Source organism: Oncorhynchus kisutch, linkage group LG16 (assembly GCF_002021735.2).
Source record: "Oncorhynchus kisutch isolate 150728-3 linkage group LG16, Okis_V2, whole genome shotgun sequence".
NCBI lineage: Eukaryota > Metazoa > Chordata > Actinopteri > Salmoniformes > Salmonidae > Oncorhynchus > Oncorhynchus kisutch.
In genome coordinates this window covers 45,688,663-45,707,095 of record NC_034189.2, presented here as the reverse complement: position 1 = coordinate 45,707,095, position 18,433 = coordinate 45,688,663, and the positions used below count along the sequence as shown (strand labels likewise).

At 41.0% G+C, this 18,433-nt stretch overlaps 1 protein-coding gene across 1 annotated transcript; it reads left to right on the top strand.

Moving 5' to 3' along the window:
• Window positions 1–6,958: 6,958 nt before the first annotated feature.
• Window positions 6,959–17,544, top strand: LOC109906738 (obg-like ATPase 1). The gene is made up of 11 exons (XM_020504606.2): window positions 6,959–7,607; window positions 8,119–8,216; window positions 13,323–13,466; window positions 13,574–13,701; window positions 13,937–14,112; window positions 14,349–14,429; window positions 14,541–14,638; window positions 14,905–15,045; window positions 15,135–15,231; window positions 15,322–15,444; window positions 16,690–17,544. Exons 2-11 carry the CDS (start codon window positions 8,119–8,121, stop codon window positions 16,795–16,797), a joined length of 1,194 nt encoding a protein of 397 aa, XP_020360195.1. The 5' UTR covers window positions 6,959–7,607; the 3' UTR covers window positions 16,798–17,544.
• The last annotated feature ends 889 nt before the right edge of the window (window positions 17,545–18,433 follow it).

The following is an 18,433-nucleotide window of genomic DNA, read 5'->3' as shown; positions in this document are numbered from 1 at the left end:
AACTGTTTGAATTGCTTCCCACAGTCAGGGCAAAGGTGAGGCATTTCTTGACTATGTACTTCCATGTGTATTTTTAGTTCTCCAGGTTCAGCAAAGATTTTATCACAGTACAGACAATGACCCCCCTTTCTTGTGTGTCCTCTGGTGACTTTTCAGAAGATCCGAGCGGGTAAAACTTTTCCCACAATCAGGGCAGCAAAAATGTTTCTCTCCCGTATGTGTTCGCTGGTGTAGTTTTATGTTTATCCACTTTAGAAAAACTTTTACCACAATAAGAGCACTCAAGAAGCCCCAAAGTATGTTTTTGTTGGTGCATTTAACAACTGGAATCTATATATACATTTTTCAACCATTTTTCCATCCTAAAATTTGGAATAAGCCAAGGCTTTGATTTCTGGTCAAACAGAAGAAAAAGGGGTCTTAAATACAGTACCAGTCGAAAGTTTAGACACACTTACTCATTCAAGGGATTTTCTTTATTTTTACTCTGGTTAAGAGAATGTCAAGAGTGTGCAAAGCTGTCATCAAGGCAAAGGGTGGCTACTTTGAAAAATATAAAATGTATTTTGTTAAACACTTTTTTTGCTTACTACATGATTCCATATGTGTGTTATTTCATAGTTTTGATGTCTTCACTATTATTCTACAATGTAGAAAATAGTAAAAAATAAAGAAAAAACCTTGAATGGGTAGGTGTGTCCAAACTTTAGACTGGAACTGTACATCGAAACAATAATGTTGAAGTAAAGACCCCTGCCAACTAATATCAACATTTAGACTTGCAGAAACTATTTCCCTTCTGTAAGTTTAAGAAATATTGCCTGTCTTGGCATTCTGTTACCAAAAACCCAACTTTTTAAAAATATTTTTTTTTTTACAATTTATGAAGTGATTTAAAGTGCATCATTCTGTTGCCAAATCTGTAAAATAATTACCAAAAAAATCTGTAACAGAATGACTGAAATAGCTACAATGGCAATTCATAGTAGTCACAAACTGTCCTCTCTTCCGCTGACATACTGTTAAGTTCAGCTCATAACTGTTTACTTTCTCTTTCTGTCACCTGGTGGTCAAAGCAAGAGTGTGAGAATCTGGACAACCCTCCCTCTCTCTTCTCTCTCCAGTTAATGTCACCGCTCCCAGTTCTTAATGACACCTACCCATGAGCCCCCTCTTTCAATTCACTGTAACCAGCCCTGGCACCAACCAACACCGGACGTCCATGGACATTTGAAAAGTAGTTCAATTTGGTCAGTCCAAATCTGAACCAATCATAGACTCTGTTTCACAAGTTTGGACAGCACAGTACAGTAAATAAAAGTAAAGTATAGGACAGTACAGTATGGTACTCTACAATAATTAAGTACAGTAGCGTGCACTAGAGTAGAGTACATTTAAAATGTACTGTATTTTACTCTTCTGTACTATACTTTGATGCCCAAACGTGTGAAACATAGATGTCTATGATTGGTACAGATTTTTTAAAAGCACTTTATAAAATACAATTGATTGATTTGGTCCCGACCAACCAAATGTGGTTTTGTTTGCGAGCACATTAAAATAATAACCAGTCTGTAGAATAATACCCAATCATGCAAAGGAGGATATTACATTTGTCTACCTTTCTGTCTATTCAGCATTTCTGTATAGTACAGATCAGGGAAAAGGAGCCAATGATATCATTATGTTCCTGGGTGTTAATCCATTTCACTTACTGTTGTTCGAATACCAAAATAGATTTTTTTCAAACTCGATGTGTTATATCATTGCTGACACGTATTCTTTCTGCAGACATGTTTGAATCTGACTTTGGAGTAGATATTTCAGTTTTGGGGAGATATTGTTACATTAAAAAAACGCTGGGAGATTTTACCATTTTGTTACCAACATTTACATCTGCACTGTTCTTCGAGTAAATGTGCTTTTGTATATTTTTTTGTGGAAATTATTTAAAGTAGGCCTTGTGCATAGAGCTGTGTGGTTTGTTTAACTTTGCAATCGATGGTTATTGTTTGGTATACTTTTAAAGTGAAAAATAGAAGTCTCCGCGTCATTCTGTTACCATGGAATTGCCCGACTACTCTTCATCTCGGTTCTCCTGCATTGTTTGTGGTAGTCCTGTGTCTTTTTCAAGTTCCGCCATTTTCTCTGACGTATTTTGAATGACAACAGAAGGGGTTCGGGTAAAACCAGAGGCTGCAAACCACCGAAGTCTGCTATGCTAATCTATACAAAATAGTTTTTGCTGGTAGTAATTTAAGCTTTGAATACAAATCTAACCAAAAGTGAGAAGAAAAAGCCTATCTCACAAGAGCATTGCTGCTGCACGTGTGTATCCGCTGTCTGGTTAGCTATTCCTCTCCACGTGTGTGTCGTGAACAACATTAGCGTGAGCAACAATAGTTCATCTGCGGTTCGCTTTCAAAATATCAGTCCCTCATTGAAACCGGTGCAAACTGATAAACATTTAGAAAACATTTCACAATTGGACTACATAATACTAAACAAGGTTGAAATGTTATATAAATGCTCAACACATTTAATTGGTTAATTTGAATGAGGTGAAATTACTGTATTCAATGTATTTGAATTCAGAATTGATTTGGGGGCATACATATATGCACTGCATACATATGTGCACCCTAAGGTATGTAATGTGCACCCATGAAATGGGGTATCAGCCAACTCCGTGACACCCACTGAACACAACTATGTATAGTTTACACAAATATTAGCATCCTACCTCTTATTACAGGACTCTGACTGTGGGAAATCACCATCCCAGTCAGTCTATTGTGTATTGTGCATGCATATCGCACTACAGCCTGACCTATGAATTGTGTACCCATGAAATGGGGTATTAGTCGACACAATCTTGGAATGTTGTATAAATTGAACAAATTACAATTATTAGGTCAACTTGACAAAAACAAGTACAAGCCTGTTGAAATCGCACTGTGGATGTATTTGAATTCAGAATTGTATCCCACTTCAATACACGTAATAGAGTGACTGGAAAGGTGATTTTCCCTCAGTCAAAGCTCTGCAATAAAGGATAAGACGCTAATATTTGTGTAAACTCATAGTTATGGCCGTAACGGGAATAAATTAAGAGTTTCGCTGAGCAAATCCATATTTTGTCAGTAACAAATGTATTTTGATAACGTTTTCAGAGCTGTCTAAGGGAGTGAACGTTATTTATAATAAGAATTACATGGAAAATGTCTGGCTCTCCCTTCTGAAAAATATATTTTACCTAAACCCTCCCTGACCCTCCCCTATACCCCAAATAATAATTTAAAACGAAGTGGATAGCAGAGAACATGTCTACCGTTTACCCTCACTTCCTGGACAGACCAGAGCCTTAGTTAGATATGCAGTTTTAGAAACTGTTCTTCATCCTGTAAGCATTATATGGCAACGCAGGAATACTGAAGGTTGTGAGTTTGCAGACTAACGTGGACAAGAGTAGGGGTGGAATTAATCAATCGTCTTATTTGCTGTGCCGAATAAAAAATAGCTTTTATATAAACATTTCATGCAGTTGTACTTCCTTTTACATATTAGCAGAATCCTTTTTTAATACCACACAAATTACACAAATTACAAGGTAAGAATGGACAGAAAGATAGACATATGTATTCATCGTATCATATTTTTCCAATGCCAAATCAGTATGTGTTGTTTGCAATTAAACTGTCCCTGTATGCAAATAATTCCATCTGAGACGTCATTAGGAATCTGAGGATCATACTTTAAAAAATGAAGACTACCTTCCCACGCCGGACAGAGTAGACCTATCTACGCAGAAAAATGTCAACTATTACTGCTGGCTACTCTTCTTTCCTGGCTTAAATTAATTATGCCCACTTGAATTTGCCTACTTTCAGCACCATGCGCTGTCCATTTCCAATTGATTGTGCGGCGGCTGCTGCTTCAAATTTCAGCACCACAATGCAAGTTACTAAAATCTGTCTTATTGTGAGGTCAATAACTCTGAAATACAAGATGAGCAAGAAACAAAGTTTTTAATATAACAAATTATAGTCATATCATGCTATCAACCTCCGGTACTCCTGATCTTCGCTCTCTCCTTCTCAAACTGAATAGAACATAGGTTTATTTTCGGGAAGAGGCCACTGACTCTCCACCTGAACTGCCACCGTAGGCCTACACAACACAGCTATTGTCTAGACAGCACACAAAAGTTTTCGATCAGCAAGAGCTGAGCAGGCTGGGGCTCAGGGTTGGAATATTAATTTCAGTGTGTAATGCAGCCTTGTTTTATCTACACCATCAATACATAGCCTAATAAGCAACTCATTCCAAAACACTGAGAAATAGGAAAATGTCATCCATTACAAATTACATGACCATCCCCTGGACTAGATTTAAAAAATAAATATATAATAAATCTTCCCCTTGACTGAAATTGAAAAAGCCCTTCCCATTTTCCTCCAGGTACCAATTATGTACATTTAAATCCATCCCTAATGTGATTTTGAATCAGAGCTTCCTGGGCCTTGGCTAGGAGACAGGTCATATTCGGTCGACATCTCAGATACTGATTCAGCTGTACTGGCTAATTTAGCCATTTAAAGTTTAAAACAAGCTTCCTTTGTGTTTATTTTTTTATTTAAACAGTGAGTGGATGTTAACTTCTATCTCATCTGAGGTTCAGATAAAATACTGAGAATGTTTAAATACAAGGCATTGTTTTAGCTAGTATGAATATTTTAAATACAGAGGATGTATTTACAGTACTTTCTGGTCTTTTACAGCATCTGGCTGTATTTTTCATGTTTTGAAGATTTTAAATTCACTCAGGCTCAAATGTTATGGTCCCAAAGAACATCTGGAAGGCGGCCATGCAATCAGGCAAACAGTTTCACTGCGATTGCAAGAGTTCTGCGGTTGGGTGCTTTTGATGTTGACTCATTGTTGCTTTTCAACAATGTAAAAGGTATGTACAGATATTGCAGAGAACTTTGAATTATAATTACTAGAAGGGACCTAGGCTACCCTTAACCGTGGCTATAAAAGGGGCACAGCTTAGGGGTTGAGGGGGGAGATTTCTCAGGCTCAATATAATTAGGTCTCCAAGTTCAAAGAAAATCATTGGGTCATTTTTGTGGGGTCTTCATCTCAGAATGCACATACAAGGATAACAGGTGTTGTGAAAAGAGAATACTTGCTGTTCACCCAAACCAACACTGTTTCGAATGGGAATGTCTGTTTTACTCATTTTAATTATACTGGACAAAAATATATGTGAAGTGTTGGTCCCATGTTCCATGAGCTGAAATAAAAGATCCAAGAAATGTTCCATATGAAAAAAAAGGGTTTCTCTCATTTTGTTCACAAATTTGTTTACATCCCAGTTAGTGAGCATTTCTCCTTTGCCAAGGTAATCCATCCACCTGACATATCAATAAACTGATTAAACAGCATGATCATTACACAGGTGCACCTTGTGGTGGGGGCAATAAAAGGCCACTCTAAAATGTGTAGTTTTGTCACACAACACAATACCACAGATGTCTCAAGTTTTTAGGGAATGTGTAATTGGCATGCTGACTGCATGAATGTCCACCAGAGCTGTTGCCAGATAATTGAATATTAATTTCTCTACCATAAGCTGCCTCCAACGTTGTTTTAGAGAATTTGGCAGAACCTCCAACAGGCCTCACACCCGTAGACCATATGTATGGTGTTGTGTGGGTGAGCGGTTTGCTGATGTCAATGTTGTGAATAGAGTGCCCCATGGTGGCGGTGGGGTTATGGTATGAGCAGGCATAAGCTATGGACAACAAACACAATTTCATTTTATCAATGGCAATTTGAATGCACAGAGATATCCTGATGAGTCCCATTGTCATGCCCTTCATTACCATCACCTCATGTTTCAGCATGATAACGCACAGCCCCATGTCCCAAGGATCTATCTGTACACAATTCCTGGAAGCTGAGAATGTCCCAGTTCTTCCATGGCCTGCACACTCAGCAGACATGTCACCCATTGTGCACGTTTGGGATGCTCTGGATCTACGTGTACAACAGCATGTGCAAGTTTCCGCCTATATCCAGCAACTTCGCACAGAAATTGAAGTGGAGTGGGACAACATTCCACAGGCCACAATCAACAGCCTGATCAAATCTATGCAAAGGAAATGTGTCACCCTGCATGAGGTCACACCAGTCTGGTTTCTGATCCCCCACCCCTGCCTTTTTTTAAAAGGTATCTGTGACCAACAGATGCATATCTGTATACCCAGTCGTGAAATCCATAGATTAGGGCACAGTTCATTTATTTCAATTGACTGATTTTCTTATATGAACTGTAACTCAGTAAAATATTTGAAATTGTTGCATGTTGTATTTATATATTTTTTCAGTATAGTAAAATTGAAGAAAAAAAGGGAAGCATGATGTAAAATGCGAACCTGGTATTCCAAGTGTTTCTAGGCGACTAAAGCCCAGAAATTACAATCTGATGATCACACGCTGCTATTTATCGTTGACCAGCAGATGTCCCTAATGTTAATTGTGAACAGATAATGAAGCTCCGATGAATTAACCGTTTTAGGCGCCGAAACCTTCAGAAAGCCTTGTCAGAGATATGTTGATTAATTTTCCCTTTTGTAATGTAACTATTTGCACATCGTTACAACACTGTACATAGCCATAATATGACATTTGAAATGTCTATATTCCTTTTAAACTTTTGTGAATAATTTTTTAATGTTCATTTTGTATTGTTTATTTCACTTTTGTTTATCTAGTTCACTTGCTTAGGCAATGTGAACATATGTTTCCCATGCCAATAAAGCCATTAGAATTTTATTGAAAATTATATTTGAGAAAGGAAGAGATAGGAAAGACATTGGTCAATGCATGAGAGAACGTGTAACGCCCCACCCAGCAGACTATTGACCAATCACGTTCACGTTGTCATGCTACGTCACCCAATATTGGGTTTCTGAGCTAGCGCCATTCTCTCCCATTTCCCCATCTCCTCAAAGGGATCGACTCAATTCGAAGGGCTTTATTGTCATTGGAAACATGTTTACGTTGCCAAAGCAAGTGTAACAGGTTAGGTATATCTGGCCTCGTTTAGGTGTCAATGAAGGAAACCTCGCGGGCTGATCTTCTTCGTTGGGGTTTAACGGCGGGTGGCATCTAATATTATTTTGCATTACCGCCACCGCGTGGGCTGATCGATGTAGAATCAATACGTCACATGTGTCGACGTTTCTCTCCGTTTTTCGCTTTACGTGTTATAAGGTTTCGTCCATTGAGAATGCGGAGACACAAAACACTTCCGATATGCGGTCTCTTTTATAGGGTTTCCACTATATAGCACAGGCACAAAGTAAAAATTGGACATATTGTAAAAAAATTGTGAAAACAAAAAATATATTTTGGGTTTTAATTTAAGTTTATGCATGAGGTTAGTTTGAAAATTACATTTTAAGGAAATTAAATACTTTGTGGCTGTGGTAACTAGTGACGACCCCTTTCTAGTTTCGCTAGCTTTGAGCAGTGTGAACAAATTCCGAACGAATCTATTTTCGTAGATAGCTGCCCAAAAAGAGACAGAAATCAAGGTAATATGAACATATAGCTCGTTAAATACATGCTTGTTTGGTTATATATTCGACCTTGCGAAAATGGTCCGTTGTATTTTAATAAACAACAACGTTACTTGACATAGCTAGCTAGGTTGGCCTGGTAAGTTAGCATGCTGACAAGCAGAATGAATGGGACTCCGGACCATTCCGTACTAGCTAGCTAGCTTCTCCACATGTGTTTGAGCCTGTTTGCTAGTTAGCTGTCAGCTAGCTATACCGTTGGTTAGCTGCGCCAACTGGCACGTCTGTCTTTTCAAATTAGGTTGTCGTTTGTGTCAATTTGAGTAGCTAGCTAGCTAGGTGTTGAGCCAGCTATATGAAACAGGGAAGCTAGCCAAGATAAATTACTATTAGCTAGGTATCTATGTGACAAGTAAACGCAGGGTATAGATTGCTGTCTGTATTCTTTGCCAGCAGTATTCCAGACGCAACAATACATGTTACAGCCTTGATTGTTCTGTTGCTAAATGTTTTGTTGCTGTTGCAGATGCCTCCAAAGAAGGGAGAAGGACCAAAACAACCACCACTGATTGGACGTTTCGGGACTTCGTTGAAGATTGGGATTGTGGGATTGCCGAATGTTGGGTATGGACATGACTACAATTTAGTAGTTGCCCATAGTTGTAAAGTAGGGTTTGGAGAATCATTAGCATGATTCACACTATAGCGCCAACCAGAGTTGCATATTTTGGGGAATATTCAGAGGAGGAAGGAGGAAACTTTACGTGGGAATATATGCAAATTAATATTAATACCATTTAAATGTAGATGCTTTTTGCATTGGATATATTTATCATAGACAGAAACATAAATATTTGACCTTCTCATAAGTAGACCGTCACTCAATGCCTAGGTTAACCTCCACTGTACTCACATCCTACCATACCTTTGTCTGTACATTATGCCTTGAATCTATTTTTCCACTCCCAGAAATCTGCTCCTTTTACTCTCTATTCCGAACGCACTAGACGACCAGTTCTTATAGCCTTTAGCCGTACCCTTATCCTCCTCTGTTACTCTGGTGATGTAGAGGTTAATCCAGGCCCTGCAGCTCCCAGCACCAATCCCATTCCCCAGGTGCTCTCATTTGTTGACTTGTGTAACCGTAAAAGCCTTGGTTTCATGCATGTTAACATCAGAGGCCTCCTCCCTAAGTTTGTTTTATTCACTGCTTTAGCACAACCCTGATGTGCTAGCCGTGTCTGAATCCCGGTTTAGGAAGACTACCAAAAATCCTGAAATTTCCGTCCCCAGCTACAACATTTCCCGACAAGATAGAACTTGCAAAAGGGGCAGAGTTAGCCTGCAGAGTTTTGTCATACTATCCAGGTCTGTGCCCAAACAATTCAACCTTCTACTTTAAAAAATTGTTGCTGGTGTCCAGCTGTGCCCTGGACACCAAATGTGAATTGATTGCCCCCTATCTATCTTCAGAGTTCGTACAGTTAGGTGACCTAAACTGGGATATGCTTAACACCCCGGCCATCCTACAATCTAAGTTAGATGGCCTCAGTCTCACACAAATGATCAAGGAACCTACCAGGTACAACCCTAAATCTGTAACCATGAGCACCCTAATAGATATCATCCTGACCAACTTGCCCTCTAAAAACACCTCTGCTGTCTTCAACCAGGATCTCAGCGATCACTGCCTCATTGCCTGTGTCCATAATGGGTCCACGGTCAAACAACCACCCCTCATCACTGTCAAACGCTCCCTAAAACACTTCAGCGAGCAGGCCTTTCTAATCGACTTGGCGTGGGTGTCCTGGAAGGATATTGACCTTATCCTGTCAATAGAGGATGCCTGGTTGCTCTTTAAAAGTGCTTTCCTCACCATCTTAAATAAGCATGCCCCATTCAATTAAAAAAAAAATAAGAACAGATATAGCCCCTGCTCTTGACCAGCACAAAAACATCCTGTGGCGTTCTGCATTAGCATCAACTAGTGATATGCAACTTTTCAGGGAAGTCAGGAACCAATATACACAGTCAGTTAGGAAAGCTAAGGTTAGCTTTTTCAGACAGACATTTGCATCCTGTAGCACTAATTCCAAAAGTTTAGGGACACTAAAGTCCATGGAGAATAAGAGTGCCTCTTCACAGCTGTCCACTGCACTGAGGCTAGGAAACACTGTCACCACCGATAAATCTACGATAATCGGATCATTTCTGAGTATATTGGTTCCTGACTTACCTGAAAAAATGCATATATTCGATGCTAATGCAGAAAGCCTCAGGATGTTTTCGTGCTGGGGTGAAACAATGGCTATATCTGTTTTTAGTTAGAAAGGCCTGCTCGCTGAAGTGTTTTTGGGAGGGTTTGACAGTGATGAGGGGTGGTCATTTGACCGGGGATCCATTACCCACGCAGGCAGGGAGGCAGTGATCACTGAGATCCTGGTTGAAGACTTGAGGGCAAGTTGATCAGGGTGATATCTGAGAGGGTGCCGGATTACGGATTTAGGTTTGTACCTGGTAGGTTCCATGATAATTTGTGAGATTGAGGGCATCTAGTTTACGGCCGGGGTGTTAAGCATGTCCCAGTTTAGGTCACCTAACAGTGCGAACTCTGAAGATAGATGGTGGGTGATCAATTCACATATGGTATCCAGGGCTGAAGGGGGTCTACTTGCACATCATCATCTACACATCTATCACTCCAGTGTTAATGCTAAATTGTAATTATGTTTCCTTCATGGCCTATTTATTGCCCTACTCCTCTATATTTGCACACACTGTAAATAGATTTTTCTATTGTGTTATTGACGTTTGTTTGTTTGGTTTTTGTCGCACTGCTTTGCTTTATCTTGGCCAGGTCGCAGTTGTAAATGAGAACTTGTTCTCAACAGGCCTACATGGTTAAAAAAAAATACTTAATTGCAAATTATTAAATCCTTCCAATAGAAATAAAAACTAAAAACAAAAAACAATTTAGTTACGAATTGAACTTTAATTAAATGAGTTGACTCTTCACATGGGGCGATTTCGCTGAACAACAAAAGGAAGAGAATATTGAATGATCCCCAATGATCCATCGCATCTCCCGAAAACATTTTCAACATGCATCTGTAAAATGATAGTCTAGAAACTAAAGCTTTGGTTGTCTTCCTCTCAGGCTTCCATGTCTTCTCCCTGGAACTCCTCAATGTCCACCTCTTGAACATCAGACTCTGAGGCCTCATCTTCACTCACTTTCCAACCTCGTTGAGGATGGCTCGTTGTCAGGCTCAAAAAGCCTCAAATTTGCCTGGATGGACACCAATTTTTCAACCCTTGTATTGGTCAGCCTGTTGCGTGCTTTAATGTGTGTTCCCAAACAAGGACCAGTTGCACTCTGAGGCGGCTGATGTTGGTGGGATTGAGGAGGAGGATGATGATGATGATGATGATGGAGGCAACAGGGGAAAGAGCCTCAGATCCACAAAGTCCCTTCCACCAGGTGGCTGATGAGATATGTTCGCACGACTGCCATATTGCATCTTCATCCCAAAGCCTGGAAATGTACTTTGCCAGACTGCCAAGAACCTTGCTCTCATCCAGACCAAGGTGGCAAGGCACGGTAGTGATGACACCATAGGCCTCATTTATCTCTGCACCAGACAGGATGCTCTTGCCAGCATACTTGACAGAGGTCTTCACACTTTTTGATATATTTCAGAACTGCAGTTTCCTCTGCTTGGAGCAACAGTGAAGTGGGCAGGGCAGTACAGATTTATTCTCTTACATCTGCATGCAGAGTCTGAACATCAGACAGGATGGCATTGTCTCCCTCAATCTGTGCAATGGTTACTGCTGTAGGTTTCAGGCTGCTTACCACTCTCCCAAAATGCATCATCCAGGAGGATCCTCTTGATGGGGCTGTCCATATCTGCAGACTGTGATATTGACATTTCTTGGAGAGACTCCTTCCCCTCTAGGAGACTGTCAAACATGATGACGACACCACCTGGGTGTTGCTGGGCAGCTTCAATGTGGTGCTCTTATTCCTCTCACTTTGCTTGGTGAGGTAGATTGCTGCTATAACTTGATGACCCTTCACATACCTAACCATTTCCTTGGCTCTCTTGTAGAGTGTATCCATTGTTTTCAGTGCCACGATGTTCTTAAGGAGCATATTCAATGCATAAGCAGCACAGCCAAAGGGTGTGATGTGAGGGTAGGACTTCTCCACTTTAGACCAAGCAGCCTTCATGTTCGTAGCATTGTCTGTCACCAGTGCAAATACCTTCTGTGGTCCAAGGTCGTTGATGACTGCCTTCAGCTCATCTGCAAATGTAGAGACCGGTGTGTCTGTTGTCCCTTGTGTCTGTACTCTTGTAGAATACTGGTTGAGGGGTGGAGATGTTGTTTATTATTCCTTGCCCACGAACATTCGACTACCCATCAGAGATGATTGCAATACAGTCTTCTTTCTCTATGATTTGCTTGACTTTCACTTGAACTCTGCATCTAGAAAATGAGTAGATCAAGCATGTCTGGTTGGAGGGGTGTATGCTGGGCAAAGAACATTCAGAAATCTCTTCCAATACACATTGCATGTGAGTATCAGAGGTGAACCAGTTGCATACACAGCTCGAGCAAGACATTCTTCAGCATTTCTCTGACTACGTTCCTCCATTGAGTCAAAAACACTTCTGATTCCAGGAGGACCATGAGCTGTTGCTATCGATAAAGTGTCTGATTCATCATTTTCACCTCTGACAAAAGTCCCTCTACTTCTATTCGAGGTTGCTTGTTGTGAGCGCTGAGGGAACTTTATGCACTTGGCATCTTTGTTGCATTCTTCACGTGATTTAGCACAGTATTTGCAAATGTACACAGCTTTTTCTTCTACATTAGCTGCAGTGAAATGTCTTCACACATCAGATACTGCCCGTGGCATTTTCCTGTAAAGATTAGAAAACAAATAGTTAAAAAAATAAATACAGTTCCATGTACAGATAAATAGTTAAGCGTTCGATTAAGCAACTCCATTGTAAGATAAATATTTTAAAATGAAACATGTATGGTAACCGGTGAATTTACACTCCTCAGTTAGCAGGCTCAAGCAAGCTAAAACCCACATGGTAGCAAAAACTAACTAGCAGAAATAGTTAGAAATGATTTAAATACACGTTGCTGTATTTCACAATTTACTTGTTAACAAAAAAAACATGTATGTCATATAAAATATATTCACCCCACCCAGTATTGTAATCAAAACTTACCAGAAAGCTTGTAGTCCTTGGCTCAGACAGTGTAGTAGTGTGGTCTCAATAGCATCTCATTAGTGTGCAAGATCTTGAGATCAGCTGTATATGTGATGGAAGAATGCACTGTGCAGGCAGAGGGTTGAAATTCCATTGAATTGGGGATAGTTTAACCAAAATAAGCCTTAAAACCTATAATTGCCTTGTGTATCCCACAAAAAAAGGTTCAATGTTTAAGCTAACTTTTTAAAAATGAATTTAAGCAAAATTTCCAAAATTCTCAGGCTTAACTTTCCATGGAATATTTTTGTAAATTTACCGGAAAGTTTCTGACCCTTTGCAACCCTAGGGCCGACACAACCTGTACTGTGCTGGCTGCGTGTCAGTACAGTGCGAATCAGACAACAGTATCTACTTTGGTCGTTCAGAAGACCTTACCATGCAGATGTCTTGGGCTGTAGAATAGTGACCATCTTTGTCTTGTTATTTTTGTCTACAGGAAGTCAACATTCTTCAATGTGCTGACCAAGAGCCAGGCCGCAGCAGAGAATTTCCCCTTCTGCACCATCGACCCCAACGAGAGCAGAGTACCCATCCCTGACGAACGCTATGACTACCTCTGCACCTTCCACAAGCCCCTCAGGTAGAATGTTAACTACTTCTGCACCTTCCACAAGCCTTGGAAGGAGTAAACACTCTGTACATCCAAGTTTGTGTGTGTAACTTCTCCATCTCTTTCTCATTGGACAGTAAAGTCCCAGCGTTTCTGAATGTGGTGGACATAGCTGGGCTGGTGAAAGGAGCTCACGCTGGACAAGGACTGGGCAACGCCTTCCTGTCTCACATTAGTGCCTGCGATGGCATCTTCCACATGACACGTGAGTTTAACACACTCACAGAAACTCACACACACTGTAATCCTGGTGTACATTTGTAATGTCAAATCCGCATTAAAACCGCAAGTGTGTGGAGCTTCCATTCTAATCAATGGGGCACTCACACCTACTCGATGCTAGCACAGTTCAGATGTGCATGAACAATATACTAAATTCCTATTTTAGCAGCTTTGTGACGTCCAGCACCATTGCGTAACCTGGACATAAATGTGTGTAGGTGCGTTTGAGGATGAGGACATCATCCATGTGGAGGGTAATGTGGACCCAGTGAGGGACATTGAGATAATCCATGAGGAGCTACGGCTGAAGGATGAGGAGTCTCTTGGACCAATCATAGATAAGTTGGAGAAGACCGCTGTCAGAGGAGGAGACAAGAAACTCAAACCTGAATACGTGAGTAGAGTGTGTGTGTGGGGTGGTTGATGAGTGCTGAGACTGAGGTCTGAAGCTGTGTGAGTGCTTGATTCAAGCGCTTGAAACACTTTTCCATGTCCTCTCATAGATTGTTTGAGACCCACAGGTGTGCCTAGGGAGAAGGGGCCACAGATAAAATCAGAATTCAGCATTTACTCATGTTCTCTCCTTTCATTCCCTTCTCTCGTTCCCTTCTTCCCTCATCCCTCACTCAGGACATCATGTTGAAGGTAAAGAACTGGATTTCGGAGGAGAAGAAACATGTCCGCTTCTACAATGACTGGAATGAGAAGGAGGTAAGGACTATGTGTGTGTGCTCACAAAAGAGAGGGAGCAGAGTACCATTAGTTGCAGGTGCCTGTATACCAGAACACGCACATAATCCAGTGTGTTGTCTGTGTATGCAGATTGATGTGCTGAACAAATACCTGTTCCTCACGTCCAAGCCCATGATCTACCTGGTCAACCTCTCAGAGAAGGACTACATCAGGAAAAAGAACAAGTGGTCAGTGGGTTCTTTCTTAATTCCTTATTTCCTGTCTTTCTGAATCTTATGTGATTTGGGTTGTGATGCCTGGCAACCATTATCTGAGGAGCTGAAATGCTACTTGTTGAGGGTCTGCACTTTGCTTGCAGTAGGGGTTTATTTTATGATTGTGGCATTTTGTGCAAAAAAAAAAAAAAAAAAACAATATTAGAAAAACAAAGTTGATTTTTGATTTGCTCTATATACATAGGATTGTCTTCTCTTAAATATACATTCTCTCCCAGGCTGATTAAGATTAAGGAGTGGGTCGATGCCCATGACCCAGGAGCTATGGTCATACCAGTGAGTGGAGGTCTTGAGGCCAAACTACAGGACATGACCGACGAGGAGAAGGACAAATACTGTGAGGAGGCGAAGACTCAGAGGTACACACACGGACAGATCAAACACACAATGAACACATTTTATGATATTGCAAACCGTTACCTTAACTGTGTGTGTGTGTATATTGCAGTGTACTGACTAAGATCATTAAGACGGGCTATGCAGCTCTGCAGTTGGAATATTTCTTCACAGCGGGACCAGACGAGGTTAGAGCGTGGACTGTCAGGGTAAGAGACACAGTTTGGTTATCTCTCTCCCACAATGAGGTGTGGGTGTGACTATCACAGCGTTATGTATTACTCCTCTCTGTCCTACAGAAAGGCAGCAAGGCGCCCCAGGCGGCAGGGAAGATCCACACTGACTTTGAGAAAGGTTTCATCATGGCAGAGGTCATGAAGTTCCAGGACTTCAAAGAAGAGGGCACTGAGAATGCTGTCAAGGTGTGTGTGTACTTGTGTGAGGCTGAGAGAAAGATTTACTGTGTCATGGGTGTAGATGGCATGCCATAAGTACTTGTCAAAAGTTTTTTGTCTGATCTTATCTGGATAAGACCATCTGATAAAGATGGCGCTGTATTGGATGACCTCTGTTTTGCGAGCTCTGACCCAACTTTGCTATTTTGGGACTATTGCTGTTTATTTTTCCTTTATTTTCAAAGTGTATCCATTATCATTTCTTATAACCAACAATAACACCATATCAGCAGTTACTTATCCCAAATCCGGCTTCAACTTTGACTCATCTGCCGTGGGCTCTTTCTGTAATTCCGCTCCAATTTTCCTGGTACCCAAGGGGAAACGGCTTTACAGAGGGGAATCCTGGTGAGATTAAGGCGAAGGGAAAACTGGCCACCATTTCCCTCCATTCTGTTGGCCAATGTACAGTCACTTGAATGACATTTTGACTGCGGATTTGCTACCAACGAGTCTCTTGTAAACTGCGATATTCTCTACTTTTCTGAAACATTGCTTTTGGACAAGATACCACCCCATGGCTATCCAACTCAATGAATTCTCCATTCACCGAGTAGATAGGACAGTAGATTCATGGAAATTGAGAGGGGGAGGGGTGTGCCTCTATCAACAACAAATGTTATTCTGACTTGAGCACAAGCATGCCCCCATCCACATCGACAGGGCTGCAGTGTAGCGGGTTGAGAGCTTCACGTTCCAAATTACTAAGGACTTAATGGTCCACACACACATGCACAGTCATGAACAGCTTCTATCCCCAAGCCATAAGACTGCTAAATAGCTAACAAAATGGCTACACAGACTCTTGAGTTGACCCTTGTATTTTTTCCTATGCATACTGACACTCCAACACACAACATTTATACTGACTCTACACACACACACTCACATACAATCTTAATTTATGCTGCTGCTATTCTATCATACATATCTACCTCTATCGCTCCAGTATCCCTGCATATTGTAAATATGGTATTGGAACTGACCCTGTATATAGCTCCTTACTTTCTTGTGTTCTTATTTTTATGTGTGTGTGTTTTGTTCTACCTTGTTATTTTTTAGTACTACATTGATATTGATCAATGCATTGTTGGGTTTAGAGTTTGCAAGAAAGGCCTTTCACTGTACTTGTGCACGTGATATTAACTTGAAACTTGCTAAATTACTTTGTATAATGTCAATAAAGTTTTCCTGGTTTGATTTGTCCCGTAGGCTGCTGGGAAGTACAGGCAGCTGGGCAGGAACTACATCGTGGAGGACGGAGACATTATATTTTTCAAATTCAACACACCCAATGCACCCAAGGCAGCGAAGAAGTGATGGGACCAACGCGACCAGTACATTAACACAGGGTTCTTGTGTCCCGTCTCATTTTGTCCTCGAGGGCCGCAGTGTCTGCTGATTTTCTCCCCTCTTCCTGGTATTATGAATGTGAGGATAGAATTAGAATGATTGATTAATTCTATGTATGGTAGGATGAAAATCGAGTGCACACTGCAACCATTGAGGTCAGTACCAGGTCCTGAAGTGTTTCCTGGTCAGTTTATTTGGTCAGGAAAAACTCCTGGCCCTAGTCAGGACTGATTGGAATAAGGAGGGACCATTATTATTATTTTAAGTAAAGTAGGCATCTCTGACTGTGCCTGACCAGAAACCACCAACGTGACTTCCGTATTTGCCCCACCATACAAAATCTGCCCTGGTGCCTTTTTTTTTGTTGGCATGGGACCCTGATTATCGCACCTACCCATACACTATATGAAATGTATATCTTTGCCCACCTCACACAAGACATTGCTTCAACATTGTGAATAAGAGGAAGATATAAATCAGTCTTCTGACACCCCTGGCCACGTTCATATTTGGAGGTGAATATTGCTTTAATTTGTTCTGGTTCCTGAAAGGAAAACATCAACTAGCTAGCTACTTAGCTAAACAATGGAAGGTGCACAATCCATGGCTACAAAGCTAGCTGGCTAACTAGCTACCTACTCTGTAAGTTAGCTTGACATGCTAGAAATTAATAGAAACAAGTTACTAAAATAAATGTTTTATCTTCTGAATCTATTTGTTTTTCCTGTCTTGAATGTAGAAGTTCTAGTTTGTGATCTCCCTCCCAAAAATGCAATCTCTGAGACTTTGTCAGTGAATCAGGTCTCCATGGTAACCAGACACTTTCTGCCATACAGTACATGCCTTCAAACTACCATAAAACCCCTTTAAGTATGCCCTTACCTAAGGAAAACGTTTGAGGGACTCTTATGCAACACTCCAATTCCCTTAGGTAAGGGGAAATTATAAGATGTTTTGTGCAACTGGGCCCAGGCCTGACACAAGCATTTTCATGGAAACGAATGCACTGCAACCACAATATAGATCAACAATACACTAAAGACTACAGATTCAGTTTATGTTCAAATGTGTCTTAATTGATGGGTGTTGAACCAGGGTGTATGTGCTGTGTTGTATTTTGAAATGGATGGTGATGCTTGACCATCCTACCGATCCTCGACTTCGGTGATGTCATCTATAAAATTGCCTCCAACACTCTACTCAACAAACTGGATGCAGTCTACCACAGTGCCATCCGTTTTGTCACCAAAGCCCCATACACTACCCACCATTGCGACCTGTACGCTCTCGTTGGTTGGCCCTCACTTCAAACTTGTCGCCAAACCCACTGGCTACAGGTTAACTACAAGTCTCTGCTAGGTAAAGCCCCGCTTTATCTCAGCTCACTGGTCACCATAGCAGCACCCACTCGTAGCATGCGCTCCAGCAGGTATATCTCACTGGTCACCCACAAAGCCAATTCCTCCTTTGTTCGTCTTTCCTTCCAGTTCTCTGCTGCCCATGACTGGATCGAATTGCAAAAATCTCTGAAGCTGGAGACTCACATCTCCCTCACTAGCTTTAAGCACCAACTGTCAGAGCAGTTTACAGATCACTGCACCTG

What these genes read in the sequence shown, in the direction of transcription:
- LOC109906738 (XM_020504606.2), top strand. Translation starts at nt 8,119, where the DNA reads ATGCCTCCAAAGAAGGGAGAAGGACCAAAACAACCACCACTGATTGGA. An exon ending in ACCTTCCACAAGCCCCTCAG is followed by an intron (nt 13,467 to 13,573) that starts GTAGAATGTTAA and finishes CTCATTGGACAG; the next exon opens with TAAAGTCCCAGCGTTTCTGA. An exon ending in TGGCATCTTCCACATGACAC is followed by an intron (nt 13,702 to 13,936) that starts GTGAGTTTAACA and finishes AAATGTGTGTAG; the next exon opens with GTGCGTTTGAGGATGAGGAC.